Source organism: Callithrix jacchus, chromosome Y (assembly GCF_049354715.1).
Source record: "Callithrix jacchus isolate 240 chromosome Y, calJac240_pri, whole genome shotgun sequence".
Lineage (NCBI taxonomy): Eukaryota > Metazoa > Chordata > Mammalia > Primates > Cebidae > Callithrix > Callithrix jacchus.
This window is the reverse complement of record NC_133525.1, coordinates 10645577-10671688: the sequence shown is the minus strand read 5'-3', so window position 1 is coordinate 10671688 and position 26112 is coordinate 10645577. Positions and strand designations below refer to the sequence as shown.

The 26112-nt window shown below is 37.7% G+C and overlaps 1 protein-coding gene across 1 annotated transcript; it reads left to right on the top strand.

Annotated features, from left to right (window-relative positions):
- Positions 1-1743: 1743 nt before the first annotated feature.
- LOC118150914 (eukaryotic translation initiation factor 1A, Y-chromosomal-like) lies at positions 1744-26112 on the top strand. The gene is made up of 7 exons (XM_054251673.2): positions 1744-1908; positions 4770-4853; positions 8296-8399; positions 10205-10255; positions 19701-19782; positions 21154-21245; positions 24186-26112. Exons 1-7 carry the CDS (start codon positions 1893-1895, stop codon positions 24189-24191), a joined length of 435 nt encoding a protein of 144 aa, XP_054107648.1. The 5' UTR covers positions 1744-1892; the 3' UTR covers positions 24192-26112.

Genomic DNA, 26112 nt, shown 5'->3' with positions numbered 1-26112 from the left:
TACAAACTACCAAAACTGACTTAGGAATAAATACATTATAAATTAATAATCAAAATTAAATCCTACCACCATTTAAATAACTTACCTCAATACTCAAATTTGTGCAAAAACACAGGGAAAAAGGGACACTATGTAATTAATTCTATGAAGCCAGGATTTTATTTATCCTAGACCCAGTCATCACAAGAAACTACAAACCGATATATCTTAACACAGATGCCAACATTCTAAACATAATAGTAGTACAACAAATACAGTTAACTAAATGATCGAATACCATAACCCAGTGGAATTTTTCCTGAAATAATTTGACCACCACAGCCAGTCCATTTGAGACATTTGGTTAAGTCATGATATACTGCAAAATTCAGAGGCTTAGGCAACAGATCTGGTGTCTGTACTGATATGGTTTATGGTGAGATAGAGAAGACAGAGATAGAGAAAAGTAGGCCGCGGGTGGTGGCTCATGCTATAATCCCAGCACTTTGGGAGGCCCCGGCAGATCACGAGGTCAGGAGTTCGAGACCAGCCTGGCCAATACGGTGAAAACCCATTTTGTCTACTAAATACACAAAAATTAGCCGGGCGTGGTGACCAGCGTCTGTAATCCCAGTTACTGTGGAGGCTGAGGTAAGAGAATCGCTTGAAACCAAAAGAAGGATCTTCCAGCGAACCGAGATCTGGCCACTGCACTCCAGCCTGGGCAAACAGAGCAAAACTGTCTCAAGAAAAAAAAAAAAAAAAAAAAAAAAAAAGATGGAGAAAAGTAATAATCATTCGGAACATAGGGGTCCTTGTCCTTCACCAGTCCTCCAATCTCATTGTATAAGAGCAAGGACTTGTTTTAGGAGGTTATAGGTAAATGCCACAGTAAGTTGTGAAACTGGAAGACTGTTGTTTGTTTGTTTGACACGGACACGGAGTCTTTCACTGTCACGCATAATGTAGGGCAGAGGGGCGATCTCGGTTTACGGCAAACTCCGCCTCCTGGGTTCAAGCTATTCTCCTGCCTCAGCCTCCTGAGTAGCTGGGAATACAGGCATGTGCCATCACGCCCAGGTAATTTTTTTTTTTTTTAATTTAGTAGAGACCGGGTTTCACTACGTTGGCTACGATGATCTCCATCTCCTGACCTCGTGATCCGCTAGCCTCGGCCTCCCAAAGTGCTGGGATTATGGCAGTGAGCCACAGCTCCAGACCCGGAAAGATGGTTGTTTTTTTTTATTATTTATTTATTTATTTTTGAGACAGCGTTTTGCTGTTTCGCCAGGCTGGAGTGCAGTGGCGCGATCTCGGCTCACTGCAACCTCTGCCTCCCAGGTTCAAGCAATTCTCCTGCCTCAGCCTCCCGAGTAGCTGGGACTACAGGCGCGCGCCACCACACCAAGATAATTTTGTATTTTTTAGTAGAGACGGAGTTTCACCATGGTCTTGATCTCTTGACCTCGTGATCCACCCGTCTAGGCCTCCCAAAGTGCTGGGATTACAGGCGTCAGCCACCGCAGCCAGCCCGAAGACGGTTTTTTTTACAAAGCGGTAGACCCCACCACCCCGCTCCTTCCGTTCCTGACTCCGCCTTCTCCATGCTGAGTCTAGTCCCGCCCCGCCCCGAGTTTTTTCGTGGACCAAACTCTTTCTTATTGACTTGATCTACTACGTCAGTCATTTGGCCACGCCTCCGACATAGAGAAGCGGTTGGGGGCGGGGGAAGTATCGTAATTAGTTTCGTCGCCTTTTGCTGGCGTCATAAAGTGCCCGTCTGAAGTGTGTTACAGAGCTCAGTAGCCAGTCTCTTCGACGCGCCCGTCTGCGACATCTTAGTTCAGGCTGCTGTGGAGTAGTAACCGCCAGAAAGGAGTCGGAAGAGGTCACACGAGGCCCTTAACACCAGCATGCCCAAGAATAAAGGTAATCCTGCAGGCCTCTGGGACTGTACCTCTGCCTGCTCTGCCATTAATCTCGACGTCTGTTCCAGGTCGCAGTGACGGTTCTTCCCGCGGGTATTGGGCGCCGCGCCCCTTCTTATGTGTTAGGGAAAGACGCTGGGAACACTCAGTTTGGTCACATTGGGGTGGGACAGCCGCCATGTTTATGAGGCCTTCGGAGGATCGTGGGCTTTTGAGACTGATTCATACCAGACTTACCGTGTATAGGAAGAGACGATTGAGGGACCTTATCCGGAAGGCCTGGCCTTCAAGTATAGGTTCCTACCAACTTCCCTGCTACTTTCCTGAAGCAGTTATTCATTTTGAAGACTATCCGGACAGTTAAAAGTGTTGTTAAGGATATTCCCTTTTTTGTGTTAAACGGTGAGGAAACCTTGAAACATGTTTAGGTTCATTTCTGGCGTTTTACTCTGCCCCAGCTCTTTAAAAAAGTTGATCATTCTTTTGCAGAAGATGTGTTACATATTTAGGCAAGTTTTCAACTTCCTTATCAAATAAATATTGTGGGAATAAAGACATAAAGGTTACCTTCATTCTGCGGCTAAATTTTCACACCAAGCTTAGACTTGAATGTAAGTTTACTTACAATTATAAAGTGGGAGGCCTAAGGAGAGGTTAGGCCTCCCACTTTTTAAGTTGTAAGTGAACTTATTTTTCAGATAGCACTGAACAACTTCAGTAGTTATCTTGTTTCCACCTTTATTTCTGTTGATGAGATTCACAGTTCTCTTAAATAAGCTATCAACTAAAGATCACAGTATCCCTTGCAAAGTGTCCAATAAATCTTTGTTGATGTTACTGTACCTGTACCTGACACCATTCCTTAAATAGTAAGGCTTGCTTTGTTCTTGTAGGGTAGAACTTTTACACTGAATGATGCCTAAGAATATTCTCATTAGAAAGAGTATCTCCAAAACACATCTAAATTGTTTAAGTAGGAGGTGTGGATTTTTTGTTCTTAGAAAGGAAGATTAAAAAAGAATATTAAACGACTTTAATTGTGGTATGTGCATGCCTAGTCTCATTCTCTTAAAAGATAGTGAATTCTATTGCACGACATTACAATAAAAGGAGAATCATAAGGGTTTGGTTAATTATGGTAGACTGAGAACAGTTTTTTTTTTTAAATCATATGTGAGGCACTTAAAAGAAAGATATGTCTAAGAATTACAGCACAGATTCATAAAGTCCTCTGCCACCACTCCCCATTTTTTCTTCTTGAGATAATCCCCATCCTAAATGGAATGTTTTTGTTATTATGTAAAATCGATGTTATCTGCTGGGCTTATTCGTTGAAGGATACTGCGGAAGACCCGTATTTTATTAGACTTACTAATGTAGAAATAAAAGTTGCTAATTTGGTTTTCTTGTTGTTGTTCTTTTTTATCTGAAAATCCAGATGCCTGTTAATATTGTGATGAGGTTTATCCAAGTAAACATGTAAATGAGCATGGGCCATATGTAGTGTGACTTTTTCTTTGCACTCATTCAGCTGGTTTTCTTCCGAAGTCTTAGAAACCAATCCTCACATCGGGAAACGGGCAGCCTTTGGCCTACTCCTGAAGAGATAGACCAAGGTGCCTCCACCTTTGAGATTGCGATATGCAATTTAAAAGTTGCCATTCTTTTAGAACTTGAACTAAGCATTATTTAGTCATTTGAAAAGCTGCCAAACTTTTGTAAAACTCAGTAAGCAAAGCAGGTATGATCCTTGTCCTGACACCGCTAAGTTCAGGCAAGATTAATGACTCAAAATATAGAACGTGTTTTTCTTTTAGAAATTTAGTTTTGGTGTGTGCTAAGAATGGATCAAAATGTAGACGAGTCACTTTGATTTATAGTGGCACACAGTACTGTAACTGCCCCTGAGGTATTGGATGCATTCAAGAATTAGATGTCTGAGTTTACAGTGGTCAAGTATGTAAATTTTATTTTATTTGCAGTGTTATCTTTTTTATTCAGATTCTTCCATCGATCCTTTAATATTACTTGATTTGCGGTCTTTAACCCTCCTTTTGGAAACCACTGCTATTTTCATTAACATTCGGTAATGGGGACAAAATGTTACGGAAAATTACCCCAATTCCTTGGTGATTCAATAGAAAATCCTTTCGCTTATGTGTCTAGCAATAAGCGAAAATATAAAAATGGAAAGAAATGTGATGGCAGTTGAAATAGTTGATCTAAAGAGTAAGGAAGTGAATTTGTAAACTTTTAACTCAGAAATTCTCCTTGTGTTCATTTACCTTATGAAGGTTGTTTGCAGACAACCTTCAATGCAGCATTGTGTCATAATAGTGAAACATTGAAGAAATCAAGATACAGCATTAATATACTTTAACAGTTAAAATGTTGGCCCAGGTCTGCAGCTATTGTAATGGAAAGATACTCAGGACTAATTATTGAGTAGAGTTAAAAGATGCTATAGAAGAAAATGAATAGAGTCCTGTTTTTATTTGGAAAGCATGAACAACATCTTCACAATAGTTCTTTGAGTAATAAAATGTTTCTTTCATACAGTTTTACATAAGATGTACATTTATCTCAGAAGTATCCAAACAAATGTCCAAGAGGATAGTATTGATATGTACCTGGTAAAAGACTTAAAGAGAACTCTGACAAGTCCTGTTAATTCTGTAATGTTAATGTTGTAATGTAAATACATTTAAACAGATAATAAATCTGTTTAAATGACACATTTTCAATTTTCCTGCAAGTGGTTTCAAAAGCAAACTTCAAAAGTCTTCTTTTGTATTATAGTTTAATGTATATAATATGTAGATTTTTACAGTGAATTTTTTATCTTCTTTTTAAATTAATTAGGTAAAGGAGGTAAAACCAGGCGCAGGGGTAAGAATGAGAAGGAATCTGAAAAAAGAGAGTTGGTGTTTAAAGAGGATGGACAAGGTAAGACTTTAAGTTAGGCTTCTTTTATTAACATGTTTCATTGTTGCCATGAGTATAATTTTCTGTCTTTTTCTTAAAGGAGTCTTAGTCATTATGCTAAGCAGTTGTCCTATGTTTCCATTTTTCCTGTTGTCATTTCTCATCATCCACATTTATCTAGAATTTGTTTATTAAATAATAATTTCTAGGCTATATTAAGTCTGGATAGAGGATTCATTGAGAGCATTTTTGCAAACACAGTTTCATTGTTTAGCGTGGAGGAATACAATCTAACTGATTGCTGTAATCCCAGCCTTTTGGGAAGTGAAGTGTTTCACTTGCTTAAAGCTGGGAGCAATAGGGCAGAACCCTGTCTCTACAAAAATAGTAATAATAATAATGAGGCATAGTAGTACACGACAGGAGTCCGAGGTACTCCGCGGGATTAGGGGAGAGGAGGGCTTAAACCCAGGAGGTTAAGGGTGCAGGGAGCTGTGAGGGCATGACCGTATTCAGCCTGGGTGACAGACCAAGACCCTGCTCGAAACAAAAAAAAAGTTTAGAGCAAATTAAGCATAGACTGTGATGATTAAATATTTCATATGTTGTTAATGCGTAATGTCATACACTATTAGTAGACCATGGGTATTTTTTAGGATAAAAATCATAAAACCTTTTTGAACCCCAAGTGCTTCACTGCCACTAGTACTTAATCATAAAATGTAATACTATATATATATATATATATATATATATATATTTTTTTTTTTTAATGGTCTTGTTTTCTCACCAGGTGCCAGGCTGGAGTGCAGTGGCAGAATCTTGTCCCCCTGCAACCTCCACCTTCTGGGTTCAAGCAGTTCTCCTGCCTCTGCCTCTCAGTAGTTGGCACTGCAGGCGTGAGCCACCACACCCAGCCAATTTTTGTATTTTAGTAGAGTTGGGGTTTCACTGTGTTGGCTAGGTTGGTCTTGATCTCTTGACCTCGTGATCTACCCGTCTTTGCCTCCCAAAGTGCTGGGATTACAGTGTGAGCCACCATGCCCAGCCTGTAATACAGTTTTAATAATTGACTAACCCCACTGGATTGATAAAAGGAGATACAAAAGAACAAAATAAATTCATTGGTGCATTTGATTTTGTCTTCATTTTTTCTTTTTAAAATAATGAACATAGGAAAAATTTGAAATATTAGTACACAACAAAATTGTAAATATTCCTCACCTGAATTTACTAGTTTTTAACCTTTACATCGTTTATTTCTATCTTTGCATTTCTGCATGTTTACACATTTTTCTGACCATTTTGATTTTCTATACAGATAACTAGTAACATGAATTTACAGGCCTCAGACCTAAATACTTCAATGTATATCTTCTAAGATGAAGCACATTTCTTTCTCTAACTACAGTAGAATTATTGCAACAAATTTAACTTTAATGTTATATTGTTTTTAACTTTTATACTATGCTGTTTCAAATAGGTACCACTAACTACATATGACTGTTTAGATTAGCTTACAGTTTAATAGTTCCCTAACAGGACATTTTGTGAAGAGTCCTAATCTCTTAGATAATCTATATTCAAATTTCTCCACGTTTAATTATTTTCAGCATAAATACATTATTTAATATTTATGACAAAAACTATGTATGTTTCTATGTTGAATTTTTGTTAGTCTTTTATATTCTAGATAGAAGCCACTAAAAAGTTAACATGTTTTAATTATATGAAACTTATTTTCTGGCAAAAGACACCTATTTAGCTATCATCTTTCATTTCTAATAGATATTGACTGTACTTTCAGGACCAGGTTTTTAATTTCCATTTGTTCTTATTTTATTGTTATTTTTATCCATGTTGCAGAAGTGCTTAATGATAAGCTGGGCTCACCGACTTCTGTAAAATGAACTCAGTTGCCACATATATAACAACCTCTCAATGTAGCTTTATAAATTTATCTCTTAAATGTAATTATGTGTTAGTCGACATTCTCTTGGATAGTTCTTTTTTTTTTTTTTTTTTTTGAGACGAAGTTCTGCTCCTTACCCTGGCTGGAGTGCAATGGTGTGATCTCGGCTCACCACAACCTCTGCCACCTGGTTCAGGCAATTCTCCTGCCTCGGCCTTCTGAGTAGCTGGGATTACAGGCATGCACCACCATGCCCAGCTAATTTTTTGTATTTTTAGAGTAGAGACGGGGTTTCACCATGTTGTCCAGGATGGTCTCGATCTCTTGACCTCATCATCTACCCACCTCGGTCTCCCAAAGTGCTGGGATTACAGGCGTGAGCCACCACGCCTGGTCTTCTCTTGGATAGTTCTAAGAAGAAACCTTATTAGTGTGAAAATTTTGGAATTGTCTGTTTCCCTCTATTTCCTTTGTTTGTTTTTTTCTCTTTCCTGCCTCTTAGAAGAGAATGGCTGTACTGGCTAATGCTCATATTCTTATAAGAGTACTTTCTAGTAGCAGTGGAATCAGGGCACTTTTGAAAGTATTTCCCATAAACGTGTTACATTTTACTTAGGAATGTCACTCCCATTTTTCAAGATTCAAGAACTTAAGAATAATCACTGAGATAGTCTAAAGTAAATGGGAATTTTTAATAGTTAGGCTATAATTTGTCTCAGTCATTTCTGAGATTAAGGATGGTGAAGATTGAGTTAGGGCTCATGTGGGGAGACTGATGAAGGGTTATAGTGTATATTATGAAATGAGCCACTTCGATGTTCCAAACTAAAGTGTACAATCGTGAAAAACAACTGTTGACATATTCAGAATGGGTAGGTAGTTAAAATGCCTCTACTAACGGATATAGCTTGTCATGGAAATGGCGTTTGTAACACTAAACAAGTTACTTGACTTAGGCTTTTATTTATTCTAAAAATAAAGGTGTTAAAGTAAATATGCATAGCTGGGACTCCGGTTTCCCTACCATAATATGTGACATTTTGAAATAGGACTGTCTGAATGAATTTCTTAAACTTTTTGCTGTTTGTTTTATTCTGTTTTTCTTTGTAGTTTGATCTGATTTAGCAGTTAGTGGAGCTTTTATTAACAGATAATTTTCTTCTGTTTTTTGTTTTAGTTTTGTTTTGAGGTGGTGTTTTGCTGTTGTCACCCAGGCTGGCATACAGTGGCATAATCTCAGCCCCACTGAAACCTCTGCCTCCTGTGTTCAAGCCATTCTCCTACGTGAGCCTCCTGAGTACCTGGGATTACAGGCACCAACTACCACAGCCAACTGATTTTTGTGTGTTTAGTAGAGATGGGGTTTCCCCATGTTAGCTAAACTAGTCTTGAACTCCTGACCTCAGGAGATTCACCAGCCTTGGCTGCCGCCCAAATTGCTGGGTTTACGAGTGTGAGCCACCATGCCCAACCAAACAGCTAAATTTCACTCATTACATTTTAACAAACGCTGAATAGGATCTCACCCTTGTTTTACTCTCCTCTTCTCAGAGTATGCTCAGGTAATTAAAATGCTGGGGAATGGACGATTGGAAGCATTGTGTTTTGATGGTGTAAAGAGGTTATGCCATATCCGAGGAAAATTGAGAAAAAAGGTAGGTGTGTAGATTTCTTTTACTTCAATTTAAAAAAGTCTCTGCTTTAAATACATGGTCTAAGCAATTTGAGTTCTCAAAATAATTTATACAAACGTGACTCATGACAATAAGAATAAACAGAAAAGGTCTTTGATAACTTTTAGATTTACTTTTAAAGAATAATTCCTTTGTTTGACTTCTGTTGTATTCCTGCCAGAAGTGTTTACTCTGATGTTAGTATTGACTAAATCACATGTTTTAATATATAATACAAATCGTCTTGACTCAAATGTTAATACTTTGAAACAATAAAAAATGTGGGAATTTACATTAAAAGAGACTAATTGCTGCATATTCCTTCATTAGGTTTTGTCTTGGTTGAAATAGTTGTAGGTGGTATGAGGAAAATTGGAATATGAAATGGTAGACAGCAGATTTGTTACAATACCATATCAGGTAGTTTTATAAATCAAATTGATTAAAAGTCTGTGGTACTTAAATTTTATAATTAAAATAATAAAAACTTTATTTTGGCTGAGCTCTCTACAAGTATTAGCCAGCATATACCTATAGTTCCATCTCCTCAGGAGGCTTAAGGCAGGATGATTGCTTGAACCCCGGAGCGCAAGGTTGCCATGAGCTAAGAATTCTGCTAATGCACTTCAGTTTGGGTGACAGAGTGAGAGTTTCTATCTCAAAAAGAAGAAAATAGAATCTATTTGGTGTGTTCACATGCTTTCATTTCCAAATTAGTGGCACTTTTATGGGTTCTCTTAGTCCGTTTGGGCTACCATCACAAAGTACCTTTGACTGGGTAGATTATAAACAACAGAAATTTTATTTCTCATAGCTCTGGAGAAAGAGAAATCCATTTAATATTGGTGATGACCCATTTTCTCATTCATATGTGGTGCCTTCTGCATTCTCCACATATTTTAGAAGAGATGAATGAGCTCCCTTGGGCCTCTTTTATAAGGGCAAAAATCCCATTCATCAGGGATCAGCCCTCATTACATAATCACCTCCCAAAGGCCCAACCTCCTAGTACCATGGGATTCAAATTTCGACATAAATCTTGAGGAATACAAACGTTAAGGCAATAGCAGAGGCTATATTTATGTAGATTGGGTGCTTTAGAATCATTTTGTTTAGATACATCTTGTTTGTTGTTTAGATACAAATGTTTGTTAGAAACATTTTGTTTAGATACAATTGCATGTCTGAATTTCTACCACAAAGGATTATCTGGAATTCTAAATTCTTGAGTAATTGGAATAAAATTGTTATGATTTTTAACATTCTAAGAAAGAAAATTTTAACAAACTCAATTGGTACTGTAATTTTTTCCATGCCAGACCTTAACTATGTGCTACATACCACTATACTATGTATATATGTTACAGGTTTTTTTTCCCAATTTTATGAGACAGGATCTCTGTGCTCTAGGCTGGAGTACAGTGGCATAGTCATCACTCAACTGCAGCCTCCACCTCAAGTAGTTCTCCCATATCAGCCTTCTAAAGTAACTGCAGGCATGTGCTACTACACCCAACTTTTTGAAATTTTTTGACTCTTTGTACAGTCTAGGCATCTCTATGTTTTCTAGTTTTGGTGTCAAACTCCTGTGCTCAGGTGATCCTCCTGCCTTAGCGTCCCAAAGTGCTGGGATTATAGGCATGAGACACCTGGCCTGGCATCAAAGTCTTAATTTTATTTTTTTTCACATTAGGTGAATAGCGTATCCGTTTTATGGGAAGATTCACTAAACATTCTCCTTCTTATTTGCTTTTATTTTTAAAATAATCTGCATAAATTTCTTACAGGTTTGGATAAATACTTCAGACATTATATTGGTTGGTCTACGAGACTATCAGGTAAAAATAACATCTAAGTATGTGTTGTGTCTTTAAAAGTAGTCGTTGATGTTTAGAAGATACCAACTAGCATCTTTAACTTGTTCCAGCCCCGTATACTTTCTCAGGGTTCTGCCAGCATCATTATTTAGGGCCAGTTGTGTTTAAGACTGTAAAATTTTTCAAATTCAGAATAATTTGCACAGATAGTTAATGGTACATGTATTTTGTGGAAAGATATAATTTGTTTTAATTCTTTGATTTTATTATTAATACCGTGTGTAGTAAATATTTTCTTGCAGGTTCGGACAAGTAGACCATTCTGTCGTCATCCTTTTAAACGCTAGTGGTGTTTGAGGCATTCAGCTAGGCATTTCAGACATGAAATAGTATTGGAGTAGGCTGAATTTCAGTGCTTTGAAGTCATATTAGAAGATATGTAGTTGTTTTTCATGGAACACAATTTTTTGTTTTTAAATATGTTTTTAATATTTTTAAAAATGAGAATGATAGTATATAGGTAGTAATTTTTTATTAGTATCCTGATATGTCAAAGCAAAATTTAATAATTTTGGAGACTCATGTTCTTAATATTATTTTAATATTTTGAAACTTAGTTGGGAAACCGCAAGTCGAGATGATGCTGTTGAATAAGTCAGTTCTCCTCTAAGAGTTTTTTGGTTTTGTAGTATAAAGTTACGCATGCACACAAGTAGTTACAGTACAGACTGTTGTATTTGCTTTAATTTTAAGAGGAGCAGTATAGAACAAAGACAGGAGTAGCCATTTATCTCTAACCTTGAAACTATTTACATGTCATAGGTCTATAAAATCCATTTGATTACTGCCCATGGAACTTATTACCATTGCTTAACCACATTAAAATTACTGCTATGTCTGGATTCTTATTCTCTTGCTACTGGTTGGAGTTTCGTGTAGTCATCTGTTAAGTCTAGTTGCTTGCTAGTGTTAAAGTCTTCTGTCCACCTTTTTAGGTATCTTAATTTATTTCTTAAAAACTGAACATCTTATTTTATTTTATTATTTTTTTTTCTTATTTTTTTCTTTTTTTATTGCATTTTAGGTTTTGGGGTACATGTGCAGAGCATGCAATACAGTTGCATAGGTACACACATGGCAGTGTGTTCTGTTTGCTTTCACCCCTTCACCCACATTTGGCGTTTCTCCCCAGGCTATCCCTCCCCAACTCCCCCTCCCACTGGCCCTCCCCTTTTCCCCGCAATAGACCCCAGTGTTTAGTACTCCCCTCTCTGTGTCCATGTGTTTTCATTTTTCATCACCTGCCTATGAGTGAGAATATGCGGTGTTTCATTTTCTGTTCTTGTGTCAGTTTGCTGAGAATGATGTTCTCCAGATTCATCCATGTCCCTGCAAACGACACGAACTCATCATTTCTGATTGCTGCATAATATTCCATGGTGTATATGTGCCACATTTTCCCAATCCAGTCTATCATCGATGGGCATTTGGGTTGATTCCAGGTCTTTGCTGTTGTAAACAGTGCAGCAATACACATTCGTGTGCATGTGTCCTTATAGTAGAATGATTTATAGTCCTTTGGGTATATACCCAGTAATGGGATTGCTGGGTCAAATGGAATTTCTATTTCTAAGGCCTTGAGGAATCGCCACACTGTCTTCCACAATGGTTAGACTAATTTACACTCCCACCAACAGTGTAAAAGTGTTCCTTTTTCTCCACATCCTCTCCAGCATCTGCTGTCTCCAGATTTTTTAATGATTGCCATTCTAACTGGCATGAGATGGTATCTCAATGTGGTTTTGATTTGCATCTCTCTGATGACCAGTGACGATGAGCATTTTTTCATATGATTGTTGGCCGCATATATGTCTTCTTTCATAAAGTGTCTGTTCATATCCTTTGCCCACTTTTGAATGGGCTTGTTTGTTTTTTTCTTGTAAATCTGTTTGAGTTCTTTGTAAATTCAAAAGGATATCAGCCCTTTGTCAGATGGGTAGACTGCAAAAATTTGTTCCCATTCTGTTGGTTGCCGATCCACTCTAGTGACTGTTTCTTTTGCCATGCAGAAGCTGTGGAGTTTGATTAGGTCCCATTTTTCTATTTTGGCTTTTGTTGCCAATGCTTTTGGTGTTTTGTTCATGAAGTCCTTGCCTACTCCTATGTCCTGGATAGTTTTGCCTAGATTTCCTTCTAGGGTTTTTATGGTGCCAGGTCGTGTGTTTAAGTCTTTAATCCATCTGGAGTTAATTTTAGTGTAAGGTGTCAGGAAGGGGTCCAGTTTCTGCTTTCTGCACATGGCTAGCCAGTTTTCCCAACACCATTTGTTAAACAGGGAATCCTTTCCTCATTCCTTGTTTTTGTCAGGTTTATCAAAGATTGTCTAGTTGTAGATATGTTGTGTTTTCTCCGGTGCCTCTGTGTTGTTCCATATGTCTATATCTTTGTGTTGGTACCGTTACCATGCTGTTTTGATTACTGTAGCCTTGTAGTATAGTTTGAAATCCGGTAGTGTGATTCCCCCCGCTGTGTTCTTTTTGCTTAGAATTGACTTGGCTATGCGGCCTCTCTTCTGGTTCCATATGAAGTTCATGGTGGTTTTTTCCAGCTCTGTGAAGAAAGTCAATGGTAGCTTGATGGGGATAGCGTTGATTCTGTAAATTACTTTGGGCAGTATAGCCATTTTCACGATATTAATTCTTCCTAACCATGAACATGGACTGTTTCTCCATCTGTTTGTGTCCTCTCTGATTTCGTTGAGCAGTGGCTTGTAGTTCTCCTTGAAGAGGTCTCTTATGTTCCTTGTGAGTTGTATTCCAAGGTATTTTATTCTTTTTGTAGCAATTGTGAATGGCAGTTCGTTCTTGATTTGGCTTTCTTTAAGTTTGTTATTGGGGTAGACGTATGCTTGTGATTTTTACACATTGATTGTATATCCTGAGACTTTGCTGAAGTTGCTTATCAGTTTCAGGAGTTTTTGGGCTGAGGCGATGGGGTCTTCTAGGTATACTATCATGCCGTCTGCAAATAGAGACAATTTGGCTTCCACCTTTTCTATTTGAATACCCTTTATTTCTTTTTCTTGCCTGATTGCTCTGGCTAGAACTTCCAGTACTATATTGAATAGGAGTGGTGAGAGAGGGCATCCTTGTCTAGTGCCAGATTTCAAAGGGAATGCTTCCAGTTTTTGCCCATTCAGTATGATATTGTCTGTTGGTTTGTCATAAATAGCTTTTATTACTTTGAGATACGTTCCATCGATACCGAGTTTATTGAGGGTTTTTAGCATAAAGGGCTGTTGTGTTTTGTCAAATGCCTTCTCTGCATCAATTGAGATAATCATGTGGATTTTGTTTTTGGTTCTTTTTATGTGGTGAATTACGTTTATAGACTTGCGTATGTTGAACCAGCCTTGCATCCCTGGGATGATTCCTACTTGATTGTGATGAATAAGTTTTTTGATTTGCTGTTGCAATCGGCTTGCCAATATTTTATTGAAGATTTTTGCCTCTATGTCCATCATGGATATTGGCCTGAAGTTTTCTTTTCTTGTTGGGTTTCTGCCGGGTTTTGGTATCAGGATGATGTTGGTCTCATAAAATGATTTGGGAAGGATTCCCTTTTTTTGGATTATTTGGAATAGTTTTAGAAGGAATGGTTCGAGCTCCTCTTTGTGTGTCTGGTAGAATTCGGCTTTGAACTTGTCTGGACCTGGGCTTTTTTTGAGTCGTAGGCTCTTAATTGCTGCCTCGACTTCTGACCATGTTATTGGTCTATTCATAGTTTCAGCTTCCTCCTTATTTAGGCTTGGGAGGACACAGGAGTCCAGGAATTTATTTATTTCTTCCAGGTTTACTAGTTTATGTGCATAGAGTTGTTTGTAATGTTCTCTGATGATGGTTTGAATTTCTGTGGAGTCTGTCGTGATTTCCCGTTTATCATTTTTTAATGCATCTGTTTGGTTGTTCTCTCTTTTAGCTGTAATCAATCTGCCTAGTGGTATGTCTATTTTGATGATCTTTTCAAAAAACCAGCTCTTGGATTTATTGATTTTTTGAAGGGTTTTTCGTGTCTCAATCTCCTTCAGTTCAGCTCTGATCTTAGTTATTTCTTGTCTTCTGCTGGGTTTAGAGTTCTTTTGATCTTGCTCCTCTAGCTCTTTCAATTTTGACGATAGGGTGTCCATTTTGGATCTCTCCATTCTCCTCATATGGGCACTTATTGCTATATACTTTCCTCTAGAGACTGCTTTAAATGTGTCCCAGAGATTCTGGCATTTTGTGTCTTCGTTGTCATTGGTTTCGAAGAACTTCTTTATTTCTGCCTTCATTTCATTGTTTACTCAGTCAACATTCAAGAGCCAGTTGTTCAGTTTCCATGAAGCTGTGCGGTTCTGGATTGGTTTCTGAATTCTGAGTTCTAACTTGATTGCACTATGGTCTGAGAGGCTGTTTGTTATGATTTGGGTTGTTTTGCATTTGCTGAGCAGTGCTTTACTTCCAATTCTGTGGTCAATTTTAGAGTAGGTGTTATGTGGTGCTCAGAAAAATGTATATTCTGTGGATTTGGTGTGGAGAGTTCTGTAAATGTCTATCAGGTTTGCTTGCTCCAGGTCTGAGTTCAAGCCCTGGATATCTTGTTGATTTTCTGTCTTGTTGATCTGTCTAATATTGACAGTGGAGTGCTAATGTCTCCCACTATTATTGTGTGGGAATCTAAGTCTCTTTGTAAGTCATTAAGAACTTGCCTTATGTATCTGGGTGCTCCTGTATTGAGTCCATATATGTTTAGGATCGTTAGCTCTTGTTGTATCGATCCTTTTGCCATTGTGTAATGGCCTTCTTTGTCTCTTTTGATCTTTGTCGCTTTAAAGTCTATTTTATCAGAGATGAGAATTGCAACTTTTGCTTTTTTTTTTGCTCTCCATTTGCTTGGTCCATCTTCCTCCATCTTTTTATTTTGAGTTTTTGTGTATCCTTGCATGTGAGATGGGTTTCCTGAATACAGCACACTGATGGGTTTTGGATTTTTATCTAATTTGCCAGTCTGTGTCTTTTGATTGGTGCATTTAGTCCATTTACATTTAGGGTTAATATTGTTATGTGTGAATTTGATACTGCCATTTTGATTCTAAGTGGCTGTTTTTCCCGTTAGTTGATGTAGATTCTTCATTATGTTGATGCTCTTTAGCATTTAGTGTGATTTTTGGTATGGCTGGTACTGGTTGTTCCTTTGTATGTGTAGTGCCTCTTTCAGGAGCTCTTGTAAAGCAGGCCTGGTGGTGACAAAATCTCTGAGTACTTGCTTGTTCACAAAGGATTTTATTTTTCCTTCACTTCTGAAGCTCAGTTGTGCTGGATATGAAACTCTAGGTTGAAAGTTGTTTTCTTTAAGAATGTTGAATATTGGCCCCCACTCTCTTCTGGCTTGTAGTGTTATTGCCGAGAGATCTGCTGTGAGTCTGATGAGCTTCCCTTTGTGGGTGACCTGACCTTTCTCTCTGGCTGCCCTTAGTATTTTCTCCTTCCTTTCAACCTTGTTGAATCTGACGATTCTGTGCCTTGGGGTTGCTCTTCTTGTGGAATATCGTTGTTGTGTTCTCTGTATTTCCTGCATTTGAATGTTCACCTGTCTTGCTAGGTAGGGTAAATTTTCCTGGATGATATCCTGAAGAGTATTTTCCAGTTTGGATTCATTCTCCGTACCCTTCTGGTACACCTATCAAACGTAGGTTAGGTCTTTTCACATAGTCCCTTTTCACATAGTTTCTTGGAGACTTTGTTCATTCCATTTTGCGCTTTTTTCTCTGATCTTGGTTTCTCGTTTTATTTCATTGAGTTGATCTTCGACTTCAGATATTCTTTCTTCTGCTTGGTCAATTCGGCTATTGAAACTTGTGCATGCTTCGTGAAGTTCTCGTATTGTGTTTTTCAGCTCCTTTAGTTCATTCCTATTCCTCTCTAAGTTATCCATTCTTGTCATCATTTCCTCAAATCTTTTTTCAAGGTTCTTAGTTTCTTTGCATTGATTTAGAACATGTTCTTTTAGCTCATGGAAGTTTCTCATTATGCATGTTCTGAAGTCTAATTCCGTCATTTCACCACAGTCATTCTCCGTCCAGCTTTGTTCCCTTGCTGGTGAGGAATTTTGTTTCTTTCTAGGAGGTGAGGTGTTCTGGTTTTGGGTTTTTTCCTCCTTTTTGCGCTGGTTTCTTCCCATCTTTGTGGATTTATCCACTTGTCATCTGCGTAGCTGCTGACTTTTCGATTGGGTCTCTTAGTGGACACCCAGATTGTTGGTGATGAAGTATTTCTGTTACTTGGTTTTCCTTCTACCAGTCTAGTCCCTTCGCTGTACGACTGCTGAGGTCCACTCCAGGCCCTGCTTGTCTGGAGTACACCTATAGCAGCTGCGGAACAGTGTGGGATGCTACCAGTTTCTTTTTCTGCTATATTCGTCCCAGTTGATGCCTGCCAAATGTCAGTCTTTTGTATATAGAGGGGTCAGAGAGCTGCTTGAGGAGACAGTCTGTACTCTATAGGAGCTCAATTGCTGAGCTGTGAGCTCTGTTGTTCATTCAGGGCTGTTAGGCTGCTATGTTTGATTCTGCTGCAACAGAGCTCATTTAAAAAAAAAACCCTTTTTTTCTCAAATGCTCTGTCTTGGGGCGTTGGGGCTTTGTTTTTGGATATCTGTTGAGGTGTCCTGCCCAGCTAGGAGGCAGTCTAATCACTAGTTGACTGCCGAGGCTCCGCCCTGCTGTTCTGAGGCTTGCCCTGTTGCTGCAGGCTCTTGCTGTTCTGCTGCATTCTCCACCATGGGCTACGCCCTGCAGCGGAGTCTCTCTGTTGTAGTGGGTTGCCTCGGCAACGGCCGGCTGCATCAACAGTGGGCGTGTATCTCAGTAGGGGCGGGTTGCCTGGGCAACTGCAGGCTGCATCAGCAGTGGGCGTGTGTCTCAGTCTGGGCGGGTTGCCTCGGTAATGGTGGATGCCCCTCCCCCAGGGAGCGCCTCAGGGACGGTCTCCATGGTGGGAATCGCCATTTTTTCTTTCTCACTGCGCTATCCCATACGCTGTGTCCCTGCGATCCCCTGGGCTGGCCCACTGCCCAAGTCACTTTCAGTCTCAAGTTCAGCCCTCTCAAGTCTCAGGTTGCCATTTCAACAGGGCACACGGACAAGTGTGCCCTGTGGGGATCGCTGGGTAGGGCCGGCCGGCTGCCACTTCCCTGGCTGCCGGCTTTTCCAGGCAGAGCCTCTGCCTGGGTTCCCGCGTCTCCTTTATATTTGGGAATTTCCCCGTTCTGTGGGCAACAAAGGTCAGTCTGAAAATGCAGCTTTGACTCACCTCTCCGCGGATTAACAGAGAGCTGAAATCCTGGGTTGTTGTCACAGCGCCATCTTGAGTTCCTCCCAAAAGCTGAACATTTTAACTACCACATAGCTGTTCTGGAACTCAGATTCCTACTTCTCAGGGCTCTTGTTACTACTGCTTGTTTGGTGACTTTTCAGAACTAATTCTTCGGCCATTGAATGGTTGGTTGGTTTAACAGGCAGTTCATGTTGAATTTAGATTTCATTAAAACCACTAAGGGATTGAGCATTCAAAGAGAAATCTTGAACATGTGGAGTAATACTTTCAACATTCAACCAGTGTCAGTCAACTGACACCTCTTCCTTATTCTTGATCTCATGCTGTGCAGGATGTTAACTTCAGTCAGGGGTAAGATTAGGTCTTTCATATCTGTGTCTTTATCATGTGCATTGTCGTGAACCTGTATTTGGCCTTTTAGATTTGCAGAAGTATTTTGGACTTTACACATTTCCTATGCATATCTCTTACATAGCTTTTTCTTCTAAGTTTTTGGTTAGTTTTCTTTTTTATCCAGACTGTTATTGCCACTTAAAACATGTTAAAAATATATACATATATATATAAATTGTACTGTGCTTTTTAAAATGTTATTTTTATGTCCATTATATTATTTGAGTCACCAGTTTAACAAAATCTTGTTTGCACATGATGGTTTGAAAAGTTTTGGTTTTACTGCCAGATTATTTTTTCTACAAAAGCCTTGGGAGGTAAGCATTCAAAGTGAGTAAGTTCTGAATCAGTTAAGTGAAAGAAAAGCTCTTAAAATGGGAGTTTCCAGGAACTGGCAGTCTACTACCTATAGAATAGAGTTAACAAGAAACTTCAGACTTGTTCTGTGTTTTTCAGTAGCTGAGAGGCTGTTGGTGTTTATGAAACTGAGATGAGAAATGGGAATGGGGAAACTTAAAAAGCCACTTTTTCTTAGTGAGATTCACCTGTTTTTCTTGAATAAACACTCCTTAGTGTTTATTGCTTCATTTGGTTAATTTTCAGATTACTGATTTATGGACTTTGACCAATTTTGTCAGTATTCTAATTTCTTTCATGAAGAAACAAATTTTAGTAAATCCTTGTGCTGCCATTTGTACAATTGCTGCAAGGAGGCATTTATTTTGATAGACTTAATTACACATTGATGTGTGTGTGTGTGTGTGTGTGTCTGTGCGTGTATGTATATATATTAAATATATATTTGATTGCACATTGACTATGTTTTTGTGTGTGTGTATACACATATATATAAATTGTACTGTGCTTTTAAAATGTTATTTTTATGTCCATTATATTATTTGAGTCACCAGTTTAACAAAATCTTGTTTGCACATGATGGTTTGAAAAGTTTTGGTTTTACTGCCATTGTGACAGATCACTTTAGTTTTTAGATCTAGATTGCAAATTGTAAGCAATCAGAATTCCTCTCCTCCCAAGTTGGATAAAATAATTTTAAATGGGGAAGTGTTTTCACATCTTAGGAGAGTGTTTTTCAATGGTTGCATTAGAAACACCCACCCAGAAGAGCTTTTAAAAATGTACATTTATGTACCACATCCTGGGCAGGTCTACTTTCAGTCTTAAGGAAGTAGGTATCTATTCTTAAACTCTAGCTGTCTGTTTTTCAAGTTCCATAGATAATTCTGATACTAAGAACTACTGATTCATAGAAAACTATATTACTTTTTTAACATTATTCCTTAATGCATTTAAGTTTTAAATTGTAATCTTTGACCTAAGAGTTTTACAATGCAATTTTTTAAAATTCATCTTCCATGTTTTTTCAAAGAGACTTCTAATTAAAAGGTAATAGTATATAAAAGACCGGGCTTGCCACTTATGCTTTATTAAAATGAAATCTGTATGTATCTTTCCAAATCTATTAATTATTGTTTACCAATGAATACAAACCACTTCCTAATTATTCAGACTCAACAATTTTTTCTAGAAGGTATTCGGGTAGGCAAAGAAAAGCAGGACCACTTGTAACAAACATTATGTGGCCTTTCTTTAGATGTCTTTAATTTGAAAGTAAATTGTGAAACAACTGGTGATACTTTGGTATAAGCAGTTTTGAACATTATTTGTTTATTTCTCAGGATAGCAAAGCTGATGTAATTTTCAAGTACAATGCAGATGAAGCTAGAAGTCTGAAGGCATATGGCGAGCTTCCAGAACATGGTAATATCAAAATTATTATATCTACTTGTTCTTTCATATTAATGTTTGTGGAATTTAGGTGAAGGGATTTTAGTAGAATTCTGTTTTACATACTATTTTAGTGTATACGTACAAAATTTGTGGTAAGTAGTCTTGCCTATACTTCAGTATACTTCTAAGACTTTCGAAAAGATATTAATAAGTGGAAATCTCAAATAAAGCCAGTGTGAACTTAAAAATAGAAGCCTCTAATAAAGAGATTTTGAATTATGAAATTTCCTTTGATGATGAGTTTTTTAATTCATAAGCTCTGGATTTGTATATAATCTCTCAAAGGAATATATTTTGTATAGACTTTTTCTAAACAATTCTTAAAAGATTGGCAGTTTTCATTTAAGGAAAGGCAACAATTATAATAGTAATGTTTGAATCTTACAGAAAAAAGTATTCAGTTTCTCTTACCAAAGTTGTAACTGTGGGATTATTTTTAACAAACAATTGTGTTTTCTTTTTCTTAAAGGTAGACATCATGCATGCTTACTGCACAAAACTTGACAAGATTAAAATAAGTCCCTCATAACACCATCAAAGAGAATATGCACTGTTTTAAAGCCTACGTATTTTACTAGGCAGCTGTTTTCATTGTTTATCACATTGCAACTTATGAAAATAAGATTTTTACATAAACATGAACATCCTGATGAAATTATTGGCATTTCAGGAACTGCTGAAATAATTGGGAATTTAGCTAGCACCTCCTTTTTTCACCTTTGTTGCTTAATGATAACCATGATTACGATTTAACCAAGTATTTTTCACTGATTTGATAAATCTGTTTAATAATTGGTGAAGTAGCTGTTGTAATTTCAAGATAACTATATATTTTGAGGATAAGTTGTTAACCTGAGCTCAAATCATTTTTGAAGGCTACATGGAAATGTTTAGCTGTTTAGTTAGTATAATTAGAGTCTGTTTGCCGTATTTAAAATACCTTTTGTATGTGTGCTACGTGAACATTATAATTATCTTTTTAAAATGAAAGGAAAAATACAGCACATATGTTCTTTTTTTTTTTTTTTTTTTTTTTTAAACAGAGTCTCATTCTGTCACCCAGGATGGAGTGCAGTGGCACAATCTCAGCTCACTGCAAACCTCACCTCCCAGGTTTAAGTTATTCCCTGGCTCAGACTCCCAAGTAGCTGGTATTGCAGGTGTGCACCACCAAGCCAGGAAATTATTATTTTATTTTTCAGTAGAGATGGGATTTCACCATGTTGGCCAGGCAGGTCTCAAAACTCTTGACCTCAGGTTATCCCCCACCTCAGCCTCCCAGAGTGCTGAGATTACAGGCAAAATCTTGATTATATAATCAGTATATTATTTTATCTTTAGCTGAAATCAGTGAAACAGACACATTTGGTCCTGGAGATGATGATGAAATCCAGTTTGTTGATGCTGAAGATGATGATGAAGACATTGAAAATGTAAGTAGATAAACCTAATAGGTGTTTTATCTGTGCATTATCTGTAAACTTTACAATCCTTTGGAATATTCTTTTCTTCAAAAATCAATTTTAGCTTTGGCAGTCGGCAATCATAATTAAAGTAAGAGTTTCTAAACACGTAGTTCTGAGAACATGTCCTCTCAAGAGAAATGCTTAGTCTCTTAGAAGAATCTTGGCCGGGCACGGTGGCTCATGCCTGTAATCCCAGCACTTCGGGAGGCCGAGGCGGGTGGATCACGAGGTCAAGAGATCAAGACCATCCCGGTCAATATGATGAAACCCCGTCTCTACTAAAAATACAAAAAAATTAGCTGGGCATGGTGGCGCGTCCCTGTAATCCCAGCTACTCGGGAGGCTGAGGCAGGAGAATTGCCTGAATCCAGGAGGTGGAGGTTGCGGTGAGCCGAGATCGCACCATTGCACTCCAGCCTGGGTAACAAGCGAAACGCCGTCTCAAACGAAAAAAGGAATCTTGTTTGAACCAGTTGGATGCAGCACTGAAATTTAGAATATACTTGAAAGGCTTGTTAAAATGTTGGGCCTGTTGCCATGGTACGTAATAGAATTACGTTGTTGAACATCAGTTTGTATTGGCCAGACTTCAGATTTGGTTTGCACCTATTTTATGGAAATGATTGTTTTTCCTAGTAACAAAGCAGTAGAATTCACAAAGCAGTAAATGCCTCATCTTACTTTTTAAGTTAACTGTATTCAAATAAAATTTACTTTGATTTCTTCCCTTTATGAGAGTGACTGTGTGTGTGTGTGTGTGTGTGTTAAATATGGAATTGGTGGTGTAGCTTAACTTCATTTGGGTGTAGGCTTTTTTGATCAATATCCCTATAATGAAAATATGATTCAAAAACTATGTGTATATGGAAACCCCAAAATTATGATTGACTGGACATTAATAAGTAGTCATCCTTAACATAACTGCGCAAATACTAGAGCTCTCAAAATTACAAAGGCCAGCTGGGTACAGTGGCTCACACCTGTAATCCCAGCTATTCAGGAAGCTGAGGGAGGAGAATGGCTTGAACCTGGGAGACAGAGAGATCTTGCCACTGCACGCCAGCCTGGGCAACAGATTGAGACTCTGTCTCAAAAATAAATTACTAAGGCAAGTCTCTGGAAAGTCTAAGACAGGCACAAGTGATACTGATGCTCTCACTCCATTGGGAACCATTATTTTACATCAGGGATCTCTACAGCTTTTGTTTGACCCCAACATTCATTAAAATTGTTTTCCAGCTGTTCAGAGGAATAGAAGGATTTTTAACTTCCTCTGTAAACATTCATATACTCACCAACAGGATTCTACAGTTTAGTTTTTCTTCTTCATCTGTCACACCCATCCTTCTCATTAACATTGTTTTCCAGCTGTTCAGAGGAATAGAAGGATTTTAAACTTCCTCTATAAACATTCATATACTCACCAACAGGATTCTACAGTTTACAGTTTTTCTTCTTCATCTATCACACCCATCCTTCTCTTCTTCTGATATTATAGCTTATATTTTGGCACATTTCCAAACTATTTAGATAACCTACACTTTGAATTAAAGAAAATAAACAGGACATAATTCTGTTGTACATACGCATTTGTACATTTTGTAAAACATAAAATACTCTAAAATTTATAAATTTTTTTTCTTCAGGAAATATTTCTGAGTCATAAATCTGCCTTCATGTAATATAAATTTTAAGGTACAACCAAAAGGAGAAAATGAAAAAGCCTGAAAAACCTGTTGTTCTTGTGAATGAGGAAATCTTAGACAGGTGTCATGTTAATTTAGAAACTTGATTTTTGCCAGGATTGAGGATGCACCCATGACATTCTCAGGAAGTTGTGATGACATGCACCCAAGGTGGTCAGGCACCGCTTGGTTTTGAACATCTTAGGGAGACATGAGACGTCAGTCAATATATATGAGAAGCACATTGGTTCAGTTAGGAAAGGGAAGGTGTCTTTGTTAGCCTTTGTAAAGTAGGCGGTCAGATATGCTTCTAACTCAGTGAGCTGAAGGACCACTTTGAATAGAATGGGAGGCAGGTTTGCCGCACTTTCCACCTTGAGTTTTTCTTAGCAATTTGGGGGGCCCAAGATATTTTCCTTTCATATTCTGATTTCTTTATATACCTCCTTTTGGGGACCCTGAGTCAGAGGTGTTTTGGGAATTAAACAGAAAAGACATTTACTTCATGTTGCAGTAACCACAAGCATAAACACTGTGTTGTAGATTAAGGGCAAATGTGAACATTTCCACAGCCAATGGGCTTGAAGGCGTCTGGAAAATTAAAAGAACCTACCTAGACTGCATACAGAAACACAAAGCTACATACACAGATATTAGAGTTAGGATCTAGGAATGTTAAGACTTTTCTCAGGAAGTGGGTCAGGAAAGTACTTAGATTGATGCCAGTGTTTCCTTTGGAACTAGACCCAGTAGGGTAATCAGGAAAGGAATATAAAGACAATGGCTATGAGAGGAAGTTTAGTTTATTAATAAGAGTTTGTTTTGCTTATCTCGAGAGAGCATTGTAGAAGATTTATAGGTGTTTTAGTTTTACTTCTTTGACTAAATGAACTCTGAATTTGATTAGGACAATATTTGTCCCATTCTTAAAAGAATTACATTCTATTTTGTCTGTGTCCACCCTCAGAATATAAGATGTATAATCACTACCACAAAGGAAATAAAGAGATGCAAAACTTCAAAGATGTTTTGATAATATGTTACATAGTAACATTCTGAAAGACCATAAAGATTTACTGGTAACACAAAGGATATGAGAAAAATCTAGTATACAGAATACCCAGGTCAAAAGGGTTTACTTCTCAGATTGCTACCCGGAGTGTTTGTATGCATTACAATGTTGCAATTAGATATATGGATCTGATGTTCTTTTCAATTACAGATCTAAATTGAACTGAGTGATTTTACATTTGAAGTTTTCTGAGGATTGCTCTCCAGTTGGGATTTTGACTATCACCAGTTAAGAGAAATTCGTTTAGTTTATAGTTTGTTAAAGCAAACTGATCTGTCTTCATTGTTTTAAAGTATTTATTTCTGTAAAAGCTGATGACACCGAATTATCTTAAATGTTAATACTTTATTGTTTTGATGTAAACTTACAGATAAAAGATCATATTTGCTATAAAAACAAATAAATGCCTTTGCTACTGTGATAACTTTACTTCAAGTAATTTGATATTTTGCATACATTTCTGCTTTGTAATCATTGTAAGTTATAATAAGTCCTACTTCCCGTTAATCTATTTACTCTACAGTCTTTGTGTATGTTTCAGCTACTCAGATGTTCTCCTAAAGTTTCTGACAGAATTTAAATAAGACAAATCTACATTTGGAATCAGAAAAAAGTGGACATAATTTTTATATTAATCTAGCCATATGTATTTTTATACTAACATTGAGGCCTTATAAATTCTTTTTGTCATGTGTGCCTCCTGTTAAGGGAAAAAAGAAGCATTTCCAACGTGCAGTTTTTAAATTGTAGCAACTTTGAGTAGCAATTTAAAATGTGTAACCGTTGCAGAAATTGAACCCTAGGTGGCAACCAATTGTCTTAACACTGGAAATACTGCTATGCCATTTTGTTTTCAAAAGTAATTCATTGCAACCCACAGTCTTTGTCTTCATGAACAAGAAAATTGCAATGTATAAATGAAAAACTGATTTTATAGTACATTGTATAAACAGCTTTTCTCACATTGTCCCTAAACTGCCAGAGGAGGAGGCAACAATACTGTTAGGGGAAGATAATTTCAGGCTGAGTGTGGTAGCTCACACCTGTAATCCTAGCACTGTGTAAGGCCAAGGTGGGCAGATCCCCTAAGTTCAGGTGTTCAACACCAGCCTAATCAACATGGCGAAACCCTATCTTTACTAAAAATACAAAAAGTAGTGGGTCATCTTTGTGCATGCCAGTATCCCAGCTACTCGGGAGGCTAAGGCAGCAGAATTGCTTGAACCTGGAAGGTGGAGGATGCAGTGAACCGAGATCTTGCCACTGAACTCCAACCTGGGTGGCAGAGCAGGACTTCCTCTCAAAATCTGAATGGAAGAGCTACATCAATTAACGTAATAAGAAAGAGTAATGATCATTGTATTTTGACATAACTGTGGTGTTAGTGTATTTCATTGTGGGTACTGATTTTTTTTAAATACATACTAGTAAGATTTTATATTATAATTTTCCCTTTTTAAGTTTTGTTCTTAAAGCTATAAAGTGAAAATAAAGGCTGGACTAGTTAGAGTTCTCTGGGTACTGTCTTACATAACTTTAATAGAGTTGTGGAATATATTTTTTCTCGATAATTCATAAGTAATGAAAATATAAAGGGAATATGAAATCACATGGTTTCACTAATACAAATGTATACGAGAGAGTAAAACTTCATTGGTCAGGCAAGATGGCTCTCACCTGTAATCCCAGCAGTTTGGGAGGCTGAGGTGGGCTGATCCATGAGTTTGAGATTGAGACCATCCTGGCCAACATAATGAAACCCCATCTCTACTAAAATACAAAAATTAGCTGGGCATGGTGGTCCATGCCTGTAGTCCAAGCTACTCAGGTGGCTGAGGCAGGAGAATTGTTTGAACCCAGGAGGTGGAGGTTATAGTGAGCCGAGATCACACCGCTGCACTCCAGCCTGGTGACGGAGCAAGACTGTCAAAAAAAAAAAAAAAAAAAAAGAAAAGAAAAGAAAAAGGTCATTTTAGTTCTTTCATGTGAAAACTCTGGAGTCAAAATTAAGGCCAGAATGTTGGTACATTATTAAATCTAAGAAATAAAAGCTTACAGTTTTGGTTTATGATTCTTA

Bases quoted from the DNA above. Each gene is read 5' to 3' on its own strand.
- LOC118150914 (XM_054251673.2), top strand. The intron at 8,400-10,204 runs GTAGGTGTGTAG...AATTTCTTACAG, and splicing joins GAGGAAAATTGAGAAAAAAG to GTTTGGATAAATACTTCAGA. The intron at 19,783-21,153 runs GTAATATCAAAA...TTTTATCTTTAG, and splicing joins TGGCGAGCTTCCAGAACATG to CTGAAATCAGTGAAACAGAC.